General features: G+C 55.2%; 1 protein-coding gene across 1 annotated transcript; it reads left to right on the top strand.

Annotated features, from left to right (window-relative positions):
* Window positions 1-2,461: 2,461 nt before the first annotated feature.
* Window positions 2,462-19,588, top strand: GOLGA7 (golgin A7). The gene is made up of 6 exons (XM_062212757.1): window positions 2,462-2,507; window positions 2,716-2,848; window positions 7,936-8,088; window positions 14,298-14,399; window positions 15,795-15,858; window positions 18,280-19,588. The coding sequence occupies exons 2-5, from the start codon at window positions 2,738-2,740 to the stop codon at window positions 15,840-15,842; spliced, it is 414 nt and encodes a 137-aa protein (XP_062068741.1). The 5' UTR covers window positions 2,462-2,507; window positions 2,716-2,737; the 3' UTR covers window positions 15,843-15,858; window positions 18,280-19,588.
* The last annotated feature ends 2,083 nt before the right edge of the window (window positions 19,589-21,671 follow it).

Raw genomic sequence — 21,671 nt, 5'->3', positions numbered from 1 at the left:
GGTCTGCACATCACTCTGGCCTGTAGGGAGGGAGGTGGACTCCTGTTCTGGGGCCCTCTTGGCCTGCGGGTCTGCACGTCACTCTGCTCTGTAGGGAGGGAGGTGGACTCTTGTTCTTGGGCCCTCTGGAGCCTGGCCTGCGGGTCTGCACGTCACTCTGGCCTGTAGGGAGGGAGATGGACTCTTGTTCTGGGGCCTCTGGAGCCTGGCCTGCGGGTCTGCACGTCACTCTGGCCTGTAGGGAGGGAGGTGGACTCTTGTTCTGGGGCCCTCTTGGCCTGCGGGTCTGCACGTCACTCTGGCCTGTAGGGAGGGAGGTGGACTCCTGTTCTGGGGCCCTCTTGGCCTGCGGGTCTGCACGTCACTCTGGCCTGTAGGGAGGGAGGTGGACTCTTGTTCTGGGGCCTCTGGAGCCTGGCCTGTGGGTCTGCACGTCACTCTGGCCTGTAGGGAGGGATGTGGACTCTTGTTCTTGGGCCCTCTTGGCCTGCGGGTCTGCACGTCACTCTGGCCTGTAGGGAGGGAGGTGGACTCCTGTTCTGGGGCCCTCTTGGCCTGCGGGTCTGCACGTCACTCTGCTCTGTAGGGAGGGAGGTGGACTCTTGTTCTGGGGCCCTCTTGGCCTGCGGGTCTGCACGTCACTCTGCTCTGTAGGGAGGGAGGTGGACTCTTGTTCTGGGGCCCTCTGGAGCCTGGCTTGCGGGTCTCTGGGTACCACTGGCACGTAGCAGGAGCTGATTACACTTCCCACCATGCAGTAATCTGTGAGCCCAGCCAAAGTCCTTTGCCTTGGACAGCCCCGAGTCCCGAGTCCCAGGCTTCTGCCAAGTCACCAGATCTCTCGGTGCTCCCAAGAGAGCGCCTGGTTCCTCCAGGCACAGATGCACCACCTTCGGCCACGTCAAATCTCATGTCCCCAGGATGACACCTGTGGCCAAAGAGGGACTTCTGTTCTGAACTGTGACAAGCAACAAGCACTTCTTCTCCGTCCCTCCCCCATCCAGATTTTCCCAGAAGGTAGACATCAAGTGCACTTGGGGAGGGGGCTGGACTATGACACAATACTACCCACCGCCCACGATTCCCACTGAACAAAAAACAGGAGTGAATGACACACTAGGCTGGAAGTGGGGGTGACAGAGGAGCACAGGAATCTCTGAGGAAGATGAAGCTCACATCTTGATTCTGATGGTTGATGGGCGTGCGCACACATCAGAACCCAGCCAGCTGTCCACTTTCAATGGCAGCCTAGTGTCGTATGCCGTTTATACCGTATTAAAGCTGCTTTTAAGAGACACGGGGCCGTCACTGTTGCTGCAGCAGGTTAAGCCACAAACTTGCAACCACCAAGCGCCAGTCCCAGCCCCTGGCTGCTCCGCTTCCAATCCAGCTCCCTGCTAATGCGCCTGGGAAAGCAACAGAAGACTCCCGAGTGCTTGGGCCCCAGCACCCACGTGGGAGACTCGGATGGAGTTCCAGGCTCCTGGCTTCAGCCTGGCCCAGTCCCAGCTGTGGAAGCCATTTGGTAAGTGAACCAGCTTTTGGAATATCTCTGCCTCTCCACCAGTCACTGTGCCTAAACAAAATTAGTAAAACACAGTAAGTGGGACGTACATTTAGCCTGGTGGATGCAACCCTATGTCTCACGTGGACGTACCTGGGTTCAATCCCCGTCTTGACTTCCAGCTAACTACACCCTGGGAGGCAGCAGGTGATGGCTCAAGTGCTGGGGTCCCTGCCACCCACGTGGGAGGCTCAGATACAGTTCCTAGCTCCTGGCTTTGGTCCCATTTGAGCAGTAAACCAGCGGATGACTCTCAAATTAAAAAAAAAAAATTAGAAATGATAAAAATTTCAATATGCACAAGGCAAGATCAGACAGCGGGGTCGTTATTCTGTTGGTCAGGAGGCACAGGCCGAGGCAGGACGGGCTGGGACCGTCGTCATTGGCACCAGCCAGGACACCGGGGCCGCAGGTGGAGGCCGGACACCGGACCAGGGTCCAAGTCTCCAGGAGTTCCCCGACGGGCCAGCGGGTGCCCGGCGGTCCGCTATTTCCAGATATGGGCGAGCAGTTGGGTTTCTGCTTGGGTTATTTTTATTATTATTTTGGGGGCGGAGCTCTTTGGGTTTTGTTCGCAGCGTTTTTGTTTTGTACTCGAGCCGCGAGATGCGACCCACACGTAAGCCGCGACTCAGAACGAAAACAAGCCCTTGGGACCAACTAGCAGGAACGCCCTCGCCTCCACCGACACGGGCGGGAATGCCACCCGACAGGCCAGCTTCCGCCCGGCCTTCCTTCCGCCCGGCCGGGGGCGGGGCCTGCCGGGACACGCCCCCCAGTACGCCCCGCACGGCAGCGCGCGGCCTGCTTTACGGTCGGAGGGCGGGGCGGGCCGCGGCTTGAGGAGAAGGCCGAGCTGAGGGGCGGGGCCGGAGGTCTTTTGCGGCAGGACGTAAGTGACGGTGACGGCGGCGCGACAGCAGCTGGAGGGCAGAGGAGGCGGGTTGGTGCTTCCCGGGCCGAACCGGGCTGTGGGGGGCGCGGAGGCCGTACCGGGGCGGGGGCTCAGCATGGGTGCGGGGGAGCGGGGCGGGAGCGGCCTGGGGCTGCGCTGGGCGGCGGGTGGGCCCGAGGGCTTGGCGGGCCGGAGCCCGGGGTCCCGCCCGGGCATCTGACCCGTGGTGCCCCCTCCCCTCCCCGTGACCCCACAGCGCGGCCGGTCCAGCCCTCGCCATGAGGCCGCAGCAGGCGCCGGTGTCCGGGAAGGTGTTCATTCAGCGAGACTACAGCAGCGGCACCCGCTGCCAGTTCCAGACCAAGTTCCCCGCGGAGCTGGAGAACCGGGTACGCAGCCGGGCTCCCCTGCACCTGCCGCGCGGCGAGGGCGCGGCCCCGGGGCGGGGGCGGGGGGCGGCGGCGGACGCCGGGGGGCCGGGCGGGACCCGGTGTTTGGGGAGAGGAGCGATGCGGCCGAGCCCCGGGGCGACGGCCTCACGGCCCCACCCCGCGTTGTTGTTGACCAGGGCGCTGAACCTGGCTGGGCAGGTGTGAGCCGCGTCCTGCGGCCTCCCCACGCACGGAGGAATCACCGGCTTCCTCGTGACCGGCGCTTCCGGCCGCTGCAGGGGCCGTCGGGGGTTTCCCGAGTGCTGGAACCCGAAATGGGGGCGTCGCTGGGAGTCGCCGGCTGGGGCCCGGGTAGTGCTGGCTTTGCAGAAGTGGGAAGTGGGGCTGTCTCCTCTGTAGCCAGAACGAGGAAGAAGCAAATCGCCGTGTCGTGGTTGTGACAGGTGCAGCGGGTCCTAACTGGGGGTGGGGTCAGCGTGGCCCCCCGTGGGTGAACGCGGCCAGGAGCGAGTTTGGCCGAGAGGCCGAGAGGTGACACCGCCGTGATTCGGGCAGTGACACTCAGACCTGGGCCTGAAGTCTGTAGCTGAGGGCGTAGGTGCACCTGCTCGCCCGGGACCGGAAATCAGCCACTGTGGTTTTTCCGCAGCTTGGTTTATACCACCGGGCAGGGTCGTGGGCCGGATTAAAAGCCCAAGCGTGCCTGTTCAAGGTAGGGGTGTAGGCGAACCTGTGAAATGCCACTCAGGTATGTTGGCAGCACTGCCGGGTGAGGAGGTAGAAGCTGAGCAAGTGGCCGCGTGGCCAGGGCTACTGAGCGCCGCTGTTGGGCCGCTTGGGCCACACGGTCGGCATGGTTTTCTTAGTGTGAAATAAATGTTTTCTTTTCAAGCCTCCTCGGGGAGACTCTAAGATTCATAAACTTTCAGATCAGAATGTAAACTCTGCTTTCTCCACCACAGTCCTTTGGATGTTACAAGATTCCTTTGTTTATAGGTTTTGGAGTCAAACTTTTGCCTCCTAGTTGAGCCAGATGTGTGGGTGTGGGTGCGTGCACATGCATGTGTGTGCGTGCATGTGTGTGTGTCCGCGTGTGTGTCTGCACGGGCATGTGTCCGCGTGTGTGTTTGAGTAATGTGTGTGTGTGTGTCCACGTGTGTGTCTGTGTGTGTATGTGTGCATGTCTGCACGTGCCTGTGACTTTGTGCATGTGGCTGTGTGTGCATGTCTGCACGTGCGTGTGCCTGTCTCTGTGTGTGCACGTTGTGCGGGTGCGTGCATGTGTGTGTTGACCTCCCGCTCTGTGTGTGGGGCAGCCTCGCCCCTGCAGTCTCAATACAGAAGTGCGATGCAGTCAGCACGGTCCCCGATTGGTGTGGGAAGTGGATGTTTCTAGATTCTGGAGCCCTCCTACTGCCTGGACTTCACATAGCCAGAGCTGACTGGTGCTGAGTACTGCAGCGCTCAGCAGTGCCTGTGGGTTCTCTTTTTTTTTTCCTTGTTACATCTTTAGGATAAAACACACTAGCTTGTGTTTTAACCGCTTTTGCCTGTGTGTCTGTTGAGATTACATGTAGATTACAGGTTTAATCTTTCCTAGTGCCCTGGCCTTGTTTCTCTAACTTGCCCTGAAAGTGTTGCCGGTTGCTCCCGGAGGGGCTGAGCCTCCCTGTGGGAGGACATCGCAGCCCTGCCTTTCGGTAGGGGAAAGATGTCTGGCATGAGAGCACCCGTGTGTCCTTCCACGAGGGAGCGAGGGCCAGGCGTCTGTTCTCAAGTTCACTTTCCCCTCTGCCCGAGAACCCAGGCCTTTGTGCTTGGGCTCGCTTGCCAGAAGAGTTCTTTACCGGAAGCTTAATTGTCACTTATGGCGGCAGGCAGAGGTCTGTCACCCATAGCCCCGGGGAGACGGCCGTGAGTGCGCTGTGGCTGAGGCACGTGGCCCTGCCTTCTGTGTCTGGTTGACCCGGCACCGTCAGCCCCACGGTGCCACGGGCACACAGCACGTGGAAAGGCGCGCCTGATTGCTCTTGGCTTCGGGACTCACAGGGCTCCCTGGCCCACACTGGCGTATGGCCCCGGCTTCACGCGTCTCCAGGTTCTGATGCCGCACCTGCTGCCTCCGTGCTTGTCACCTTTCAGCTCCCTTCTCTTTTTTTTTTTTTTTGACAGGCAGAGTGGACAGTGAGAGAGAGAGACAGAGAGAAAGGTCTTCCTTTTGCCGTTGGTTCACCCTCCAATGGCCGCCGCGGTAGCGCGCTGCGGCCGGCGCACCGCGCTGTTCCGATGGCAGGAGCCAGGTGCTTCTCCTGGTCTCCCATGGGGTGCAGGACCCAAGGACTTGGGCCATCCTCCACTGCACTCCCTGGCCACAGCAGAGAGCTGGCCTGGAAGAGGGGCAACCGGGACAGGATCGGTGCCCCGACCGGGACTAGAACCCGGTGTGCCGGCGCCGCAAGGCGGAGGATTAGCCTGTTGAGCCACGGCGCCGGCTCCCTTCTCTTTCTTCATAACTTTCCAAAAAAGCGTCTGCTTACCTCTCCTTTATTTCAGTCTCTTCTTTTTAAAACAAGTTTATTTATTGATTTGAGAGGTAGAGTTACAGACGGAGAGAGGGAGAGACAGAGAGAGAGAGAGAGAGACGGGTCTTCCATCTGCTGGTTCACTCCCCAAATGGCCACAATGGCTGGAGCTGGGCAGACCCAAAGCCAGGAGCCAGGAGCTTTCTCCGGGTCTCCCGCATGGGTGCAGGGGCCCAGGGACTTGGGCCATCTTCTGCTGCTTTCCCAGGCCATAGCAGAGAGCTGGATCTGAAGTAGAGCAGCCAGGACATGAACCAGCACTTGTATAGGATGCCAGCGTGGCAGGCAAGGCTTAGCCTACCAAGCTACACTGCCAGCCCCTCTTTCTGGTCTAACAATAATTCTAATCTGAAAGAAATAAGGTGTTTCCGCGTTGGAGCCCATGGTTTTGACTCCCATGTAAGAGAGTATATGTCAAAGGACATTCTTATCAGATGGGAATGAACTAGGCAGCGCAGATATGCTTGGAGTTACAGGGCCCATCACAGACGGGTCAGCAGGAAACCCGACAGCGCTAGCGAGGTGCACGTGACCATGTACCAGCAGCACCTGTGTCCTGAGACCCCCTCCTCAGGCGGCTTCCGGAATGAGAACTGTTCCCAGGATGGGGGATCCGTGAGGGACGCGCCCTCGCCCCCGTCTTCCCCACCCAGCTTTGCCCGCAGCTCTGATGTATTCTGGGAGGTTGGAAACGGGTCCGGTGCCTCCGCTTTACAGCTCAGGTGAAGCTTTTCATTCCACTGGCTCCTGGACTCTTCCTGGTTTTCTACCCAGAGGACAGAACTGGTTACCACTGCTTCTAGCCCAAGGGATTCAATCGCTTAAGGCTGATCACAAACTGTGACACACTTTTAAAAATTGTGTTCTTGAGGGCCGGCGCTGTGGCATATTGGGTTAAAGCCCTGGCCTGCAATGCTCCTGGCTTCAGATCAGCCCAGCTCGTTGTGGCCTTTTGGGGAGTGAACTAGCAGATGGAAGACCTCCCTCTCTGTTTTTTCCTCTCTCTCTCTTAACTCTACCTCAATTAAATAAATAAGTAAAATATTTTTTAAAGGTTATGTACTTGGATATATTTTATCTCAATGCGTATTTTTTTAAGTCTATTTCTATGTAAGAAAAAGATTTCAGGAATGAGAAAATTCTTAAGTAGTTACTAGTTTTAGGAATACAGGAGGTGTTTTGTGAGAGAAGACCTAGGGTGAGGACAGATAGATTGATTTGTTTCCAAGAATGAAAAGGTTTCCGTGACATATGAGGGTATGCAGAAAATATCAGGAAACATGGAATAAGAGATAAGTGTTTTCTGGTATACAAGAAAATGTTGGAATGCATGCGTGCCACACAAAGGGGCTTCAACATTTTTTGCACATAAATAAGCTTGCCGTTTAATTCCGTGTTCCGTTAACAATTTGTCATACCACGCCTTCCACTAATGTTCCTTGAGAGCCCTGGGATAGGGCATCGAGGCTTCCGTGGACCAAGTGCCATCAGGAAGGAAGTAGAAGCCAAGGACCCGAGTGAAGAGCTGAGTGACAGTAGCCGCGTCCTCGTGAGAAGTAGGAGGGACGCGCGTCTCGGTTTGAAGATGCAACTTTGCCTTGCTCAGTGGTGCGAGCTTTTTACGTGGAAGAGAGGGCGTGAGCAGAAGGCAGAACCTCTCCTCCTGCTCCTGGTCCTTCCTGCCTCTGCGCCGGTCCGTCGCAGTCTGGGTGCTCAGTGTGGCATCCCTCGCTCTCCCCAGATGCAACCAACTCTCTCTCCTTCCCTGCCCCACCGTTCTTTTTCATTTTTAAAGAGATTGATTCATTTATTTGAAGAGACAGAAAGAGAGGTCTTCCATCCGCTGTTCCTCTCCTCAAATGGCCACAGTGTCCAGAACTGGGCTGACCCAAAGCCAGGAGCCAGGAGCTTCTTCCAGGTCTCCCACACAGGTGCAGGGGCCCAGGGACTTGGGCCATCTTCTGCTTTTCCAGGCTACAGCAGGGAGTTGGATGGGAAGTGGAACAGCTGGACCCGAACGGGCGTCCATAGGAGATGCCGGCACCATAGGTACCATAGGCAGAGGCTTAGCCTGCTGCGCCACAGCCCCAGTCCTGCCCTCACCAAGCTTATATGTGCTCCTCCACCCTGCCGGAGAACTGTATTTCTCTGTGTGCGCTCCTGACCTGCAAACTGTGGAGGACTGAGACAGGTCACTCATCTCTTCTCTGACAGCAGGTGCTTGGGGGCTGTGAATGGCAGTGAGTGGGAGGGGCTGCAGTGTAGGGCTGGCTTCCTGGAAGTTCAGTGTGAAGGAGAAAGGTGGTCTGTTCTGAGCCTGGACTCCGCCTTGGCCGGGGAGGGCTAACGTTAAACAAAGCAAGAGCGCCTTCCGTCGTTGAGTCCGGATTTCGTGCCCTCAGAAGTGGCTGGCGGTTAACCCCAGGACTGGGGAGAGCAGGCACGCCTGAGGTGCTGATTGTGTTCCCCAAGCTTTACCTTTCAATTCTTTCTTCCCTGCAGATCGATAGGCAGCAGTTTGAAGAGACCGTCCGAACTCTGAATAACCTGTACGCGGAAGCTGAGAAGCTCGGAGGCCAGTCCTACCTGGAAGGCTGCCTGGCCTGTTTAACGGCCTATACCATCTTCCTGTGCATGGAGACGCATTATGAGAAGGTAAGGCCGCCGTGTGGCCCGCGGACCTCCGAGGACGGCGGCGAGGAGGGAGCTGTGACTCGTGTCTGTTACACGGACCAGCTGGCATCCAGTGGATGGGGTCACAGTAACGGTGATGATAACGATCTGAGTGCCGCTGTCGCTCCTCTGTCCAGTCCTGAGTCTGTGAGAATCATGTTCATGTTGGCACGGCCACCCGGGAATCGGCAGATTGGCCCGCTCTGAAGACGCAGGAAACCTGTGTGTTCTCCTTCCCTCGGCTTCCTGAGAGCCCTGTACTGTATTTCCCCGGATCGCTGTCTTCGGGCCTGTCTTCCACCTTAGTTCTTGTCTCCGCTTTCCCACGGCCTGATAGGCCGAGAGTTGCTGGCCTCTCAGCGGGAGGTGAGCAAAAGCCCAACTCTGCACCTGCCCACTTAGTGTGACAGTACCCCGTCTCCTCAGTGAGGGCCTCTGCCGCTGTCCCAGTCCGTGTCCTTGTCCTGTCTCCTGGACGAGTGAAGTAGTCCCCTGCCTCTTATCTCGGCCCTTTTGTTTCACAAGCCGCCTCCCGCTGTCTTCCTAAAACCCAGGCTCACTTCCTCACCGCTTCTGCCGAGTCAGAGAGCCTCCCTGACTTCCTGTGGTTGCCGTGCAGCGCGCTCACGGCTGCTGCCTGCTTTCCGGTTCTCGCCCTCCTCCTCTCGTGGCCAGCCTCGACCACTCGGGGCCCCTGGCCCGTGTTCTCCGTGGAGAGTGCCTTTCTTCCCGTGTCCAGGCTGCCCCGCTCCCTGCTTCCGTCTGCCCTTCCCTTCCTTGTCTGATGCCTGGTACCTGGGCGCCGCAGACGCCAGCGGAGTGTGTGCTGAGTGGGTGGCCGCTCACAGCAAACCCCGAGCCTGTCGCCAAGTCTGACACTGTTCAGAAAGTTCAGGTGTCTCTGCCCCACCTGGTCGGACCGTCCCTGGGTTTGTCTTGGGCTCTGTGTGGTGGAGAGCAGATGTGGTTGCTGCCGGGCATTCCAAGCCGGTGGCTGTTCCTCCCCAGCGTCCGGACGTGTGTCCTTCCTGTTATGTGATTCGCCGCACGCCGCACGCAGGGTCTGTTCTAATTCTGACCTTGGCGGTGTATAGCCTTCTCCATACCAGACAGGAGGACCTCAGAAAGCTCGCCGAGAAATGGCGTAAAAACCAAACTGGCGAGTCGAGACACTTTAGCAAGCGTGCTGCCACCCGTCTCATATATCCTGGAAGAACAGGGGGGCCTGGAACTGAAGCACGGCAGTGCGGTCGTCTACCTTATGGGCTGAGGGAAAATAGAATTTTATTTATTTATTTATTTTTTATTTTTATTTTTTTTGAGATGAGGAAGCAAAAACAAGTGAAAGGAGCCAAATCAGGACTTAACGTGGATGCCTAGAGAGTTTGTAGAGAAACTCTGGCCGAGTGAGCCGTGTTTGGTGAGAGAGATGTCACGCTGGTGAAGGTGTCCTGGGTGATGTTTGGCTAAAGCCTTGGCCGACTTTCCCAAAACACCACTACTACTAAGCGGGTGGTGTGGGTCTTTGGCCTTCCAGAAAGAATACCCTGAGCATCCCTAAAGCTGTCGTGTCGTGTCGCTTCTGCTTGAGTGGCCCGCTTGCAGCTCTCGGTGGCCGCGCCCTGCTGGTGCTCTGTCTTCAGGACTGTCTCCTGTTGCACTTCTTCCCAGAAATGCTACAGGACGTCCATGCGGATTTTTCCGGTTTCTCTTGACAGCCCAGCGCTTACCTGCAGCTGTGTGTGGGCGCCCAGGGGGCGCAGGTTTGCTTCCCTTTGGTTGTGCCATGGGAATCGTGTCAGACGAACCACCGGGGAGTCCTGTGGTGTCGGTTGCTGTTTCTGCTGGCAGTCACCAGTCCGCTTCACTTGGGCTGACGGCGACACTAGTTTTTCCCTTGCAGACTCAACGTCGGTGCTGCCACCGTGGGCCTCGTCTTCAGCGTGGTCTCACATCCCTTCTAAAAGCAAGTTGCCCATTTGTAAACTGTTGCTTGCTTTTTAACATTGCTCCTGTAACTGTTTTGGAAAGCAAGTTACTCTAAGCAGTGTGCCAGGGCCTGGACTAAGCAAGGCAAACACAGTTGCTGACCTTGTGCGATTTTTAACTCGGTGGTAACAGCTGCCAGGAGCAAGGAGAACCAAAACAAACTAAAGCGTGCTGGGTGCCTGGAAGGGAAGAACCAGGGAAGAGACCTGGTTCCCAGTGTGCGGTCAGAGGTGGCCTCGGACGCAGTGACGGCGCCACAGGAAGCAGGAAAAGCCCTGAGCCATTCAGGCAGAGGCCTGGTGGTGCGGCAGGAGAGGGCAGGGCCGGCCGCAGGTCAGCTTGGAGCCCAAGCGGGAGCTGTATGGTGCAGTAGAGCCCAGTCCGTGGAAAGCAGATGAGGCCCTGTTGTCAGCACCGCGGGAAGCTCCTCAAAGGTTTTAGCAGGAGGGGCTGCCGTTCTCCTAGCAGTCAGGTGGCGGTTGGAGCACCTGCACCCCTAGTGGAGTGCCTGGGTTTGATCCCCAGCTCTGCGCCCAGCCCCAGCTTCCTGTGGACACACACCTTCGGAAGCCACAGGTTCCCGCCTCTCATGTGGGAGACCTGGTGGAGTTTCCAGCTCCAGACCCCGGCCTGGCCCAGCCTCCGCCTCTGTGGACATTTAGGGAGTGAACCAGTAGATGGGAGCGCTCACACACACTCTCTCTATCTCTCTCTCTGCCTCCCAAGTAAGTCAGTAAACATTTTAAAAAAATAAAAGGCTTTAAGCAGAGAATGAAGCGATCCAACTTTGTTTTAAAGCCATCCCTGTACATTGTGAGGAAAACAGCCTAAGAGCGGATGTGGGGAAACCAGTTAGGAAGTTCTCACAGAAGCCCATGCCGCGTACCAGGATCGTCTGGCTGGGGGTCAGAGCAGTGAAGGTGGCAGTGGGAGGAGGGGAACAGAGGCAAGGGGTGTGTTGGCAGCAGAGCCAAGACCAGTGAGGAGGGGGGATGACCACACGGTCTCCTGGGGACCATGAGAGGCAGGAGCTGTATGGATAACAGCTTGGTCACCTGGGGGTGGCGACTGACAGCACAGTCCCCTGGGGTGTTGCCAGGTCACATCTTCCAGAGGCCCTGGCCCTGCCTTGGGCAGTAGTAGAGACTGCCTTTTTCAGTTTGTTGCTCCAGTTTAAATTAGCACTTACTTGTCCACTCACATTGGCTGAAATAGATGCCATTGGCTCCAGCTCACATCAGTTGTAAACAGAAATTGGTGATTGGCTGTCTGCCAAGTCGTGTCCTCGTTGTGGACACTGGACAGGTTCATCCCTGGGTTCTCGCTCAGCTGTAAATAGACCTGTAAATAGGCCAACTTGGCCTCACATATGTTAAGTGTTTAGTAAACGGTGTTCTTGTAGACTTCAAAATGAAGTTGCCATCTATGTAAGTTTTAGTCAGGCATCTGTGAACGCGTGTATGCAGTGTTTTTGTTTGAAGGACTCTTTTAGCCAGCTGCTAGTTAATTAGGATGCCGAAACTCTTAGCTCTAGAACCCTTTTCACCATTAATCTTGGAAGATAGTTCTCCATGTCAGATGTGATGGAAATTGGTTGGTTATAGGTAATATTATAATCAAATCTTTCTTTTTATAGAGCAGGTATCCTAAAGCAAGCAAAGACCAAATCAAGTTAAGACTTACGGCACGCGCACATGTTTAAAAACAGGAGCTGGGCGTGATGAACTGGATCATGCAGAGTTAGCTGAAACAGTCATAAAGAAGATGCAACATGCTCAGACCTTTAGAAGATCGGTTTTTAAATACACATTTGTGTTCTTGATAAAAATGTAAGAACAGCCACCCTCTCCCTCCCCAGACTGTCCCCCAGAAATCGCTGTGGCTTGAGTCATTTGGTCTCTGTTGTGTTAAACATTTAAAATTTCCAGCCTACAAGCACCATACCAAATACAATAGTGCTTTTGCACTTTGTCGCGAGGGTTAATTTTTTTGAAACTGTAAATGGGCCTTTTAAAACTCACTAGAACAATCACGCATTTTCGCCTCTATAACGTGCTGTTTATTGATTGCAAATGAGGATAAAGACCTCAGTGTTGTTTCTCCATTGTTGCTGCCCATCACGAGAGAAAGCTGGGCTGGTGGGTGGCGCTCCGCAGTAGCTGTCCGCTGCCCGGCGGCGTCATCTGTGAAATGCAGCTGGGCAGCCACTTGGGAGCTTGCAGGGAATATGAGGGCGTCCCTCGGGCTCTTCCCAACGTCTCCTAGGCTTCCTCAGGGCCGACGGTCGTCTTTCCTGAGGTTTCTTTGGGTCTCATTTTTGTAAATAGCATCCAGAGCGAGTTTCTGGTGGGAGTCGAGAGTGGCAGTGATCATTTTATCAATGAGTGGCTCGTTTTGACGTTGATGTGCCAAAACCGGTATTGGATGAGTAACATGTCACTTTCGGGTGCCCCGCGGTGAGACTGTGCTTTGGCCGTCTGGTTGCAGTATTTCCCTCTTGTTGATGCTTTCCTGTTGCTAAACCCTAAAGGCGTTTAGGGCAGTGTTGCCTGCACCAAAATAGCCTAAGAGGATTCAGAGCTTATGCAGGAAGAAGCCGAGTCGTTTGCTTTATGAACCGATAGCCTCACCAAGTACACGAGAACGTTCTCAGTCTAATGAGGAGCCTGCCCATCGGACTTGTGCTTGGGTCAAATAACGGCGTGCTGTTTCCTGGCTAGCAGCTTTGTTCCCAGAGAGAGGAGCAGGAGCGGCCTCTCAAGGAGTCCTTTCTTCAGAGCCAGCCAGGCAGGCGGCCCGAGGGCCTCCCTGGTGCTGAGGAGCTGCGGTGGAGGGAGGTGCGGTCTCCGGTTTCCCACCTGGCAGTGAGCAGTGAGCGCGGGAGGCAGGGGGAGAGCGGCCTGAGAATCCCACCTGGGCCCAGTGCTGGCTGCTTCCTTCGGCTCCTTCTCCAGGGATGATTGACAAGCCCTGATATACAGATAGCACTCAGGGGTTTGCTCCTATACACCAAGCACAGCTCAAATTCCCTGGGAGCAGGAAATGGGAGAATGATAATATGCATGGCTTCAGGTAATTAGGTGGAAAGAAACCCTCTCTTTTAGAAACACTATTCTTAATTTATAATAACAAAGACCATACAGCTTTCTCTCTCAATCAATTCATGCTCTTTTTTTTTTCCATACAACACAAGATTGTATTATTCCCAAAAGTGTAACCTGAGCAAACTATTTATTTTCCTTCAGTGAGAAAGTTTTTTAAACCCTCCAGGGGTTCAAATTATAAATGAGTTGATAACTAGGCATCTAAATTGTAACATCCGAATTTGTTAGTTTGGCCCGGTGTTCTGTACCCACCCTGAACTCACTGCTTAATTTCCAACTTGAATTTCTTTCGTGAAGTTCTTTTTTTTTCCCCTTTAAGTTGTGCTCACATTTGTGACTCTATCTTTGGCTGGTGGTGTGAATTTAAGGAAATATTATGGTAATTTAAAGGGCTGGATCAAAGCCTCTTTGAACGTTAGAGCCAGAAAGGGGTTATGGTGACTCAAGCCTGAAATAAAACATGGAACTCTTTGATTGTGGATATAGCTGCTGAGATTTATTTTCTTCTAGCTTATCTGTCCCGGGACTGCCCGTGGTAAAGCTGGAGATTTGGCAATTTCCAGAAGTTCCTTTGTATCCTATCTGGTTTGTGTCTGCATTTGCTTTGACTTTTACAAGCTTAATACTAAACTTATAAACTGGGGCTCCTGTCTAGGTGACGAGCAGAAAACTGCAGGGCAGTGCTGGAGATGAGAGAAGACCCTGCAGTCCCCAGCAGCGCCCTGCTTCACAAAGGGAGTAAACTCCGCCTGGAAAATGGCCTTCAGATGGCCGTGCTGCCCTTTGTGGGCCAGCCGCAGGTCAGGCTGGAAATGGATGGGCATCTGTGAAGGAGAGGAAAGTGGCCTAAGTGTTACCAGGGAAAGCTACGAAGTGTCCTTGACGTCAGATGGCGCAGGTGCTAGGAGACCAAGAGTGGGAAAGAGAGGGGTACCCAGCCGCTCTGTCGCCCTGGGCGAGGAGGCCAGCGGTGGTTCCCACCGTGCGTGCTGGCCAGAGCCGTGATCTGCCACCCACGCCTCCACGCAGCACCGCGAACGTCTCCCAGGGAAGTCTGATGGAGTCTGTCGAAAGCTGTGTTTTTGTTTTCTCCCTCAGGTTCTCAAGAAAGTGTCCAAGTACATTCAGGAGCAGAATGAGAAGATCTACGCCCCGCAGGGCCTCCTGCTGACAGATCCCATCGAGCGGGGGCTGCGAGTTGTATCCTTTCATGCCGATCCCCAGGGCCTCTCCCTGCCCTGGCTCGGGCAGCAGCGTGGGCTTCCCAGGAGCACGTCTCTGCCCCCGGGTTGTTTAGGATTCCGCCTGCCGTCTCCCACCCCCCCCACCCCCCGTGGCTCCCAGGGCAGGGCGCGGTCCTCGGGGGGTGGGGTGGGTGATGTGTTTCAGCTGCGGGCCCTCTGCAGCGTGTACACTCGTGCTGTGTGGCGAGGCTCCCCCTCGCCAACCGGGCCGCAGCGGCCCCAGCTGCCCCGTGTATGATTTCATTACCTCTGACATTCGGTGCATATTTTCAGAGGCAGGAAGCCTTGAAACTCACTAAGTGAATTTGGTGACTAAAACTGCAAAAGAACTAATTTAGTTTGATAACTGAAGTAATGGGTAAATAAATTTGTTTTAGAGCGAGGTCACATCCTGCAAGCCTTCCAGCTGATACTCACTTCAGCGGTTTTACTGCACCGTGCAGCAGCTGTTCTTAAACTTTGAGGGGTCACGAACCCTCTCCCGGGAAGTTTTCCTATAATTTCGGGGCCTTTTTGTCTTTAACCCCTGAGTTTGTCACCTTCGTGGATTCTCAATTCTGCAGTTTCTCCTCACCAAAAAAAACCAAAAAACCACACTAAATCTGCAGTAGAGTTTTTGCACGTGGAATCCAGAGGTACCTCAGAAAGTTCATGGAAGATGTGCATTGTGAGAAAATGGCCCTCATCTGAAACCCTTTGCAGCTCCACATTTGCATGAGCCTTGCCAAGTGCACAGGAGTGCACTTGCTGACGTTCTCAGCGGGGCGGCGGGAGGCACCGTGTGTTGCTTCCAGTATTAAGACCATTTGATAAGGAAAGTGTCGGACCCTCGCCAGCGAGGGTCACTGTTCATCGGCTCTCAAGGAACTTTTACTTGTGGGGGCAGAAGGAAAGTGGGGAGAGGAGAAAAGAGGAGGAGGGGCCAAGGCGGCGGCCGCGCCCGCCCAGATCCCAATGTCCCTTTATGCTGCTATCATCCAGTCAGATGAAAGGGCGCGTATAGCCTCAGGTCGAAAGTTCATCTGTTTCACCTGGTTCTTCCTAGTTGTGCAGAGTCCGTCCTGCCTCAACTTCATCTATTTCACCGGGTTCCTCATAGTTGTTTATGCAGAGTTCATTCTGTTTCACCTGTTTCACCTGGCTGTTTTCGTAGGTCTTGTGGTCGACCAATTGCTGCAAACTATGTAGATGAGGAGGTTCTCACAGGTGGCCAGCCTGCGGTTCCCCACAGAAAGCAGCAGCCGAGCAGGTAGGAGTGGTGTCCATGCGGAGCCCACTCGGCTCCTTGCCGTAGCTGCCCGTCCGTGCCACGTTCCGTGCCGTGCTTTTCCTTAACAGCCACGCTGTGCAGATTGAAATCACCATTTATGAAGACAGAGGCCTGAGCAGCGGAAGATAAGCCCTAGAAGCTAAAGGTAAAGACCCAGTGGCGTGGTTTACGTGCAGTCTGTGCGCCTGGAGAAGTGTGGCCTCTCCAGAGCGCGTGACGCTGAGTCGTACCAGTGTGGCGGTGTACTCCCGGACAGTCGCCACAGCCGCAGGACACGTAAGCCCTGTCCGTAACCCAGGCCCTGTCTGCTGGTAGAGCTGGATCCGGATCCGTCCCCGCAGCGTAACCCAGGCCCTGTCTGCTGGTAGAGCTGGATCCGGATCCGTCCCCGCAGCGTAACCCAGGCCCTGTCTGCTGGTAGAACTGGATCTGGATACATCCCGCATGTTTTCAGACTGCTTCTGTTACTTCGTCTTCCGCAGAGAGTTTTTCCATAGTTCAAAACTACCCTAAGAATTGAAGCAGCTGGGTTTTGCATATGTGAGTCAGTTGAGCAAGTCCCCTGCCTGTGTGACAATGGCTTTAATAAGAGGAGGAGCGTTGTGGAGGGAGAGTGGGTATTTCATGCGTTGCACGAGGGTACTTGGGAGCCCGACAGCACAAGCCTCACCCGGCGGATAGATGAGACGGGGCGTTCCTCTGTTTCTGTCAGGGTGTTGTACCCCAGAGAACGCCCCGTGGTCCGTGAGACAGAGCAGCGAGCACGGAGGAGAACCCGCAGGCGGAGTCCTGCTGGAGCTGGAGCTGCACTCGCACCTCCTTCTGAGCAGCAGAAGATGGCGCGTGCAGGTGGCACAGTGGCCAAGGTGCCACTGAGGCTGACCACGTGGCCTGTCCGAGGGCCCGGGTCCAAGTCCTGACTGCTTCCAACACCGGCTTCCCGCTAACATCTGCAGTGGGAAGGCAGCAGGCCTAGCAGGCCTAGCAGGCGGTGGCTCAACCCAGATGGGAGACCCAGACTGGGTTCCTGCTCATTAATGGTCCAGCCCTCATTACAGGCAGCTGGGGAGTGAACCAGCAGATGGCAGATTGATCTCTGCCCCCCCCAAATAAATCAGTCAGCCTCTGAGAAGACAGTACTGCACGCAGCAGGAGTCCCCACCGTGAGGGCGCCTGCCTTGCACGCGGGCCAGGTGTTGAGTACATTGTACTTCTGGAAGAGCGTTCTTTCCCTTTAAAGAGCAGCAGATTGGGGTGAGAACAGGTGGGTGACGTTCCAGGGCCACACAGTTAATGAGCAGCAAAACATGGCCACGTGACCCCTGCCTCCTATGCCATACTGCTCTCAGCAGGACTTGGAGAGGGCTTTCATCAGAGCAGCCTAAGTATTTAGCCCCTTTCTTTTTCACTGTTCCTTAAGAGTAGATTTTATCTGAGCCGGTGCCATTTATTCAAGGCTGCAAGCCTTCCAGGGCTGCCACCGTCCAGCGTTCCTGAGAGCCGGAGATGTCAACAGGGGCCTCCCTCTCTGCCATGTGTTCTGCTTCTTTAGGAAGGCTTTGTTTGGGAACTCCGGAGTGGCGCTCTCATGTGCGGTTCCCGCACGGCCCGCGTGTGTGGTTTGTTTCATCCGCTGCAGCCACGTGGCCATGGCTCGGCCCGTGTGTCCCGACTCATCCCGCAGCCATCACGGCCTAGTGCACGGTTTCTCCTGAGCTGGCGCGGGGTTGTGAGTGATTCCACACCAGGGGCCACTCTCCCCACAGCCAAACAACCGTGAGCCGTTGACGGGAAAGATTTACATTAGGAACTTCTGGACAGTTTCATGAATGCAAATATTTTTGTTCAACACAATTTAGTTTTCAGAGCTGCATGTTCCCGGGGTCCAGGAGTCAGTGTGGGCTGAGATGGGGCGGGAGGGGGCCGTAAGAATGATGTATTCAGTTCCACAGCTTCTGCCTGCCGGAGCTCCCCGTGGAAATGAATGATTTCTCAAAAGAATACGCAAGCCCTGGGAATGGGCTTTATTTTTAAAAAGAGCTGTGAGTAAAAAGATGGTGCTCTTTTCAACAGTGTTAGTTTTGCAATACCTTGCGTGTGTCCTTGTTGCTGCTTTAGTGATTTGATATACTGGTGGTGTTTTGTCTCTTGATGAGGATGGTTGGCTTTATGTTTAAGGTGGGGGGGGGGGGTATGTGGCTATTCTGAAGCAGTAAATTCCTGAGTGGCGTAAACATGGCTCACTCCGGCTGGCACTTCGCAGTTCTAAAGGCTTCGCTTTGCTGCGGCGCTCTTCCCTCTGCGTCTGCAGATGGAGAAACAAAGACACAGAGAACTTCAGTTCCCTGTCCCAGGGTAGACAGGCAGCAGCCCGGGGCCCGGCCCTCTGACACAGCTGGGCACAGACGTCAACAGGCAGGACTGCGATTTCTCGGCCGGCGCACGTCTGAGCTGCGAGATGGAGCCCTGGGCTGGCGTGGCGCAGGCCGCGTGTCAGGAGACACAGGTGTAGATGTTCCTCCTGAGCACCCTTCTCTAAAGCCTTGCCTCTTCCCCCTTGTTACAGATCCCACCTCCAGCCGGGACCCTTGTCTGTCCCTGGCCGACCGCGTCCCTGCCTCCTCTCCAGAGCGTCATTCCTTGTCTCTGCCGCCAGAGCCACGGTGCCATTCACTCCAAGGACTGACTTTCTAAACGCCCGCACCCGAGTGACCCGTCGCTCAGCGCCCACTCTGTGTCTCCACACTGTAGGACTCCGTGACCTTAGGATTCGTTTCTGAGAAAACACAATGAAGCGCTCCACTTCTGCTGACCTAAAGCCATCGAAGACAGGACGTGGGGCGGCCCAGGGCAGGGCTGGCTTCCTGCCTGCCCCGGGACAGCTGGCTGTGTTGGTTCCATGGGCCAGTCCCCGGGTAGCCGTCGCTTTGGGCGAGGCCCGTCTCGGCTCGCGTCTGGGCTCGGGGCTCCCGGTGAGCGGGAGGCGTCTGTCCGGGGTTGTGCCTGGAGAGGGCGGGGTCTGTGGTCTTGCCATCCGTCTCCCAGGTTGCAGAGAGCCCTCAGTCTCGCCGTGACTCGCATCTTGTACGCCCCATCTCTGCTGTGCGGTTTCTGACACTGAAGCTCACTGAGAAAGCTCCGTGCCGTGTTGTGTGTTTCGTTATAGCGATGAGCCCTCATTAAAGCAGTATTTCATGCCGAGCCCCGGAACTCGGAGCGTCTTCTGTCGCTGTCGCGTCACCTCGAATGTTGCTGGGAAGATGCGGTGCGCGTTGCTCGTTCATTACCAAACTCAGTAAGCACAATAAAGCAGACGCCGGACCATCAAGCGCATAACCCCGCCGCGTCCCTGAGCGTGTCAGACACCGTGTAATACATATTTTAATTATAGTTTTGTTATAAATATAACTTATGAGAAATGGCAATTTGATAGGAATGATACTGTATATTGCTGATTTTTAACGACCTCCCTGACAAACCTTAGATCCCCGCACCTCCCTTGCACGCAGCGGGATTGGTTCCCATCCAGCGAGGTCAGTGCTTGCCCAGGTGAAGTGCTCAGGTCCGAGTCAGCGTGGGTGGCTTTCCCTCTGGCCGGGGGCTGCTCTGGGAGAAAGGGACGAGGTGCGTGAGGAGAGAATGAGGCAGTGAAAGGTTCTACTTCCGGCGATGTCGTAGGTGCTAATACTGGATCTCACCATGCAGATTTGGTTTCTTCTCTGGGTCTATTGGTTACTCCGTACGTCCCGTAAGTCTGTACTATTTTCACCTTTGTTACTTGATAGCCTGTAGTAGTCCGTCTGTCTGCCTTTTCAACCCGTTGCAATAACTTTGCTGAAATATTAACACGTTAGTAAAACTTTTCTTACACAAATCGTCTCTGTGTCGTATTTTGGTGTGATGGGTGAGTGTTCGGCACTGAGTCTGGTGGATAGGCAACACTGTGGGGCTGGCTTTGGGTGGGGAGTGGGGGAACAAACACAGCCGGGTTGTTTCCAGAAGCGCTCCTGGCGTGGTGGTTGGAGCGACCTGGAGCACCCCAAGGCCCCTTCTGCTCAGGGCGTGGCACTCACCCACACCGACCATGTCGTGGCTCTGGACTTGGCTGAGTCCGGGGCTGGGCACGCACGTGCTCTGGCCGCTCACCCCAGAGGGTCTGTACCTGGGAAGTCGTGGTGCCCCGTGTCTTCATCTCGGTCCCACACCACGCAGGATCACCCTCGGGTGGACACGACACCCGTGAAGGGGCGTTTCTTGTCCAGGTGGGTCCCACAGCGGCCTCCTGGACGTCTTAAAGGTCAGACGACTGTTCTAATTTGCTTTCATTCTGTTTTGAAAGGCAGAGAGCACTTGCATTGGCTGCCTCTCTCCCTAAGTGCCTGCGACAGCCAGGGCTGGGCCAAACCAAATCCAGGAGCCTGGAACACAGGTCCTCTGTGGAGCAGGTGTGGACCCAGGTACGTCTGTGCGTCCTCTGCTGCCTTCCCAGGGTGTGCGTTGGCAGGAAGCCAGGACGGACCGGGCACTGTGAAACAGGTGCAGGATGTGCCTAGCGTGACTTAACTGCTGCACCAGATGCCTCCAGACCGACTCGATTTATTTATTTAGAGTTGATGCTGTGGCGCAGCAGGTTAAAGCCCTAGCTTGCAGTGCCAGCATCCCCATATGGGCGCCGGTTCGAGTCCCAGCTGCTCCACTTCCAATCCAGCTCTCTGCTGTGGCCTGGGAAAGCAGTAGAAGATGGCCCAAGTCCTTGGGCCCCTGCACCCAAATGGACCACCCGGAAGAAGCTGCTGGCCATTTGGGGAGTAAACCAGTGATTGAAAGATCATTCTCTGTCTGTCACTCTGCCTTTCACATAAATCTTTTAAAAATAAATGCTGATGGAAGTCGGACGCTACATGGAAGTCGGAAAACAATGACTAAGCCTGTGACTCAGACTTTGTCCTTTCTCTACACACACGCGCTCACACACAGGCGCACACACACACACTGGCTTGGCCGATGTGCACTCTGGAGCCGAGCTGTGATCAGAACTGGAAAGTACTCTACATTTCTCCCGAATTCCTGTAGCTGCTCTTGAGAGCAAGGTTGAGCAGCCCTTTGTACCCGTTTGAGCCCTGCTCCAGTGTTACCGGAACTACATGGAAAAGTGCTTATCACTCATTAGCAGATAAAGCGAACCAGGCAGCTTGTCACCAGAGACGACAGGAGAAATGCCAGCTGAAAGAGGGTGAGTGTTTGTTCTTGGTGGAGGAGGACAAACGTGTATGAATGCTACCACTGCACGGCGGCCAACTCCAGCCTGCAAACGTGTGGTGGAGGAAGGATTTTATTTCCCCTACAGGAATACGTGATTCTTTTTTTGTTTTGTTTTTAAAATTTATTTTATGTTTTTGAGATTTAAAATTACAAGACAGGTCTTCCACCTGCTGGTTCACTCCCCAAATGGTCATAACGGCCAGAGCTGGACTGATCTGAAGCCAGGAGCTTCTTCTAGGTCTCCCACGTGGGTGCAGGGACCCAAGCACTTGGGCCGTCTTCTGCTGTTTCCCACGTGCTTTAGCAGGGAGCTGGATTGGAAGTGGTGCATATGGGATGCCAGAGCTACAGGCGGAGGCTTAACCCACAATGCACCAGCCCTGGAGTAAGAGACTGTGTAATAGGAAGTCTTTTTTTTTTTTTTTCTTTTTTTTTTTTTTTGACAGGCAGACTTTAGACAGGGAAAGAGAGACAGAAAGGTCTTCCTTCCGTTGGTTCACCCCCAAAATGGCCACTATGGCTGGCGCGGATCCGAAGCCAGGAGCCAGGTGCTTCCTCCTGGTCTCCCATGTGGGTACAGAGCCCAAGCACTTGGGCCATCCTCCACTGCACTCCCAGGCCACAGCACAGAGCTGGACTGGAAGAGGAGCAACCGGGACAGAACCCGGCGCCCCAACCGGGACTAGAACCCCGGGT

Source organism: Lepus europaeus, chromosome 16 (assembly GCF_033115175.1).
Source record: "Lepus europaeus isolate LE1 chromosome 16, mLepTim1.pri, whole genome shotgun sequence".
In the NCBI taxonomy this organism is placed as follows: Eukaryota; Metazoa; Chordata; class Mammalia; order Lagomorpha; family Leporidae; genus Lepus; species Lepus europaeus.
This window is presented reverse-complemented; position numbering and strand designations above follow the sequence as displayed.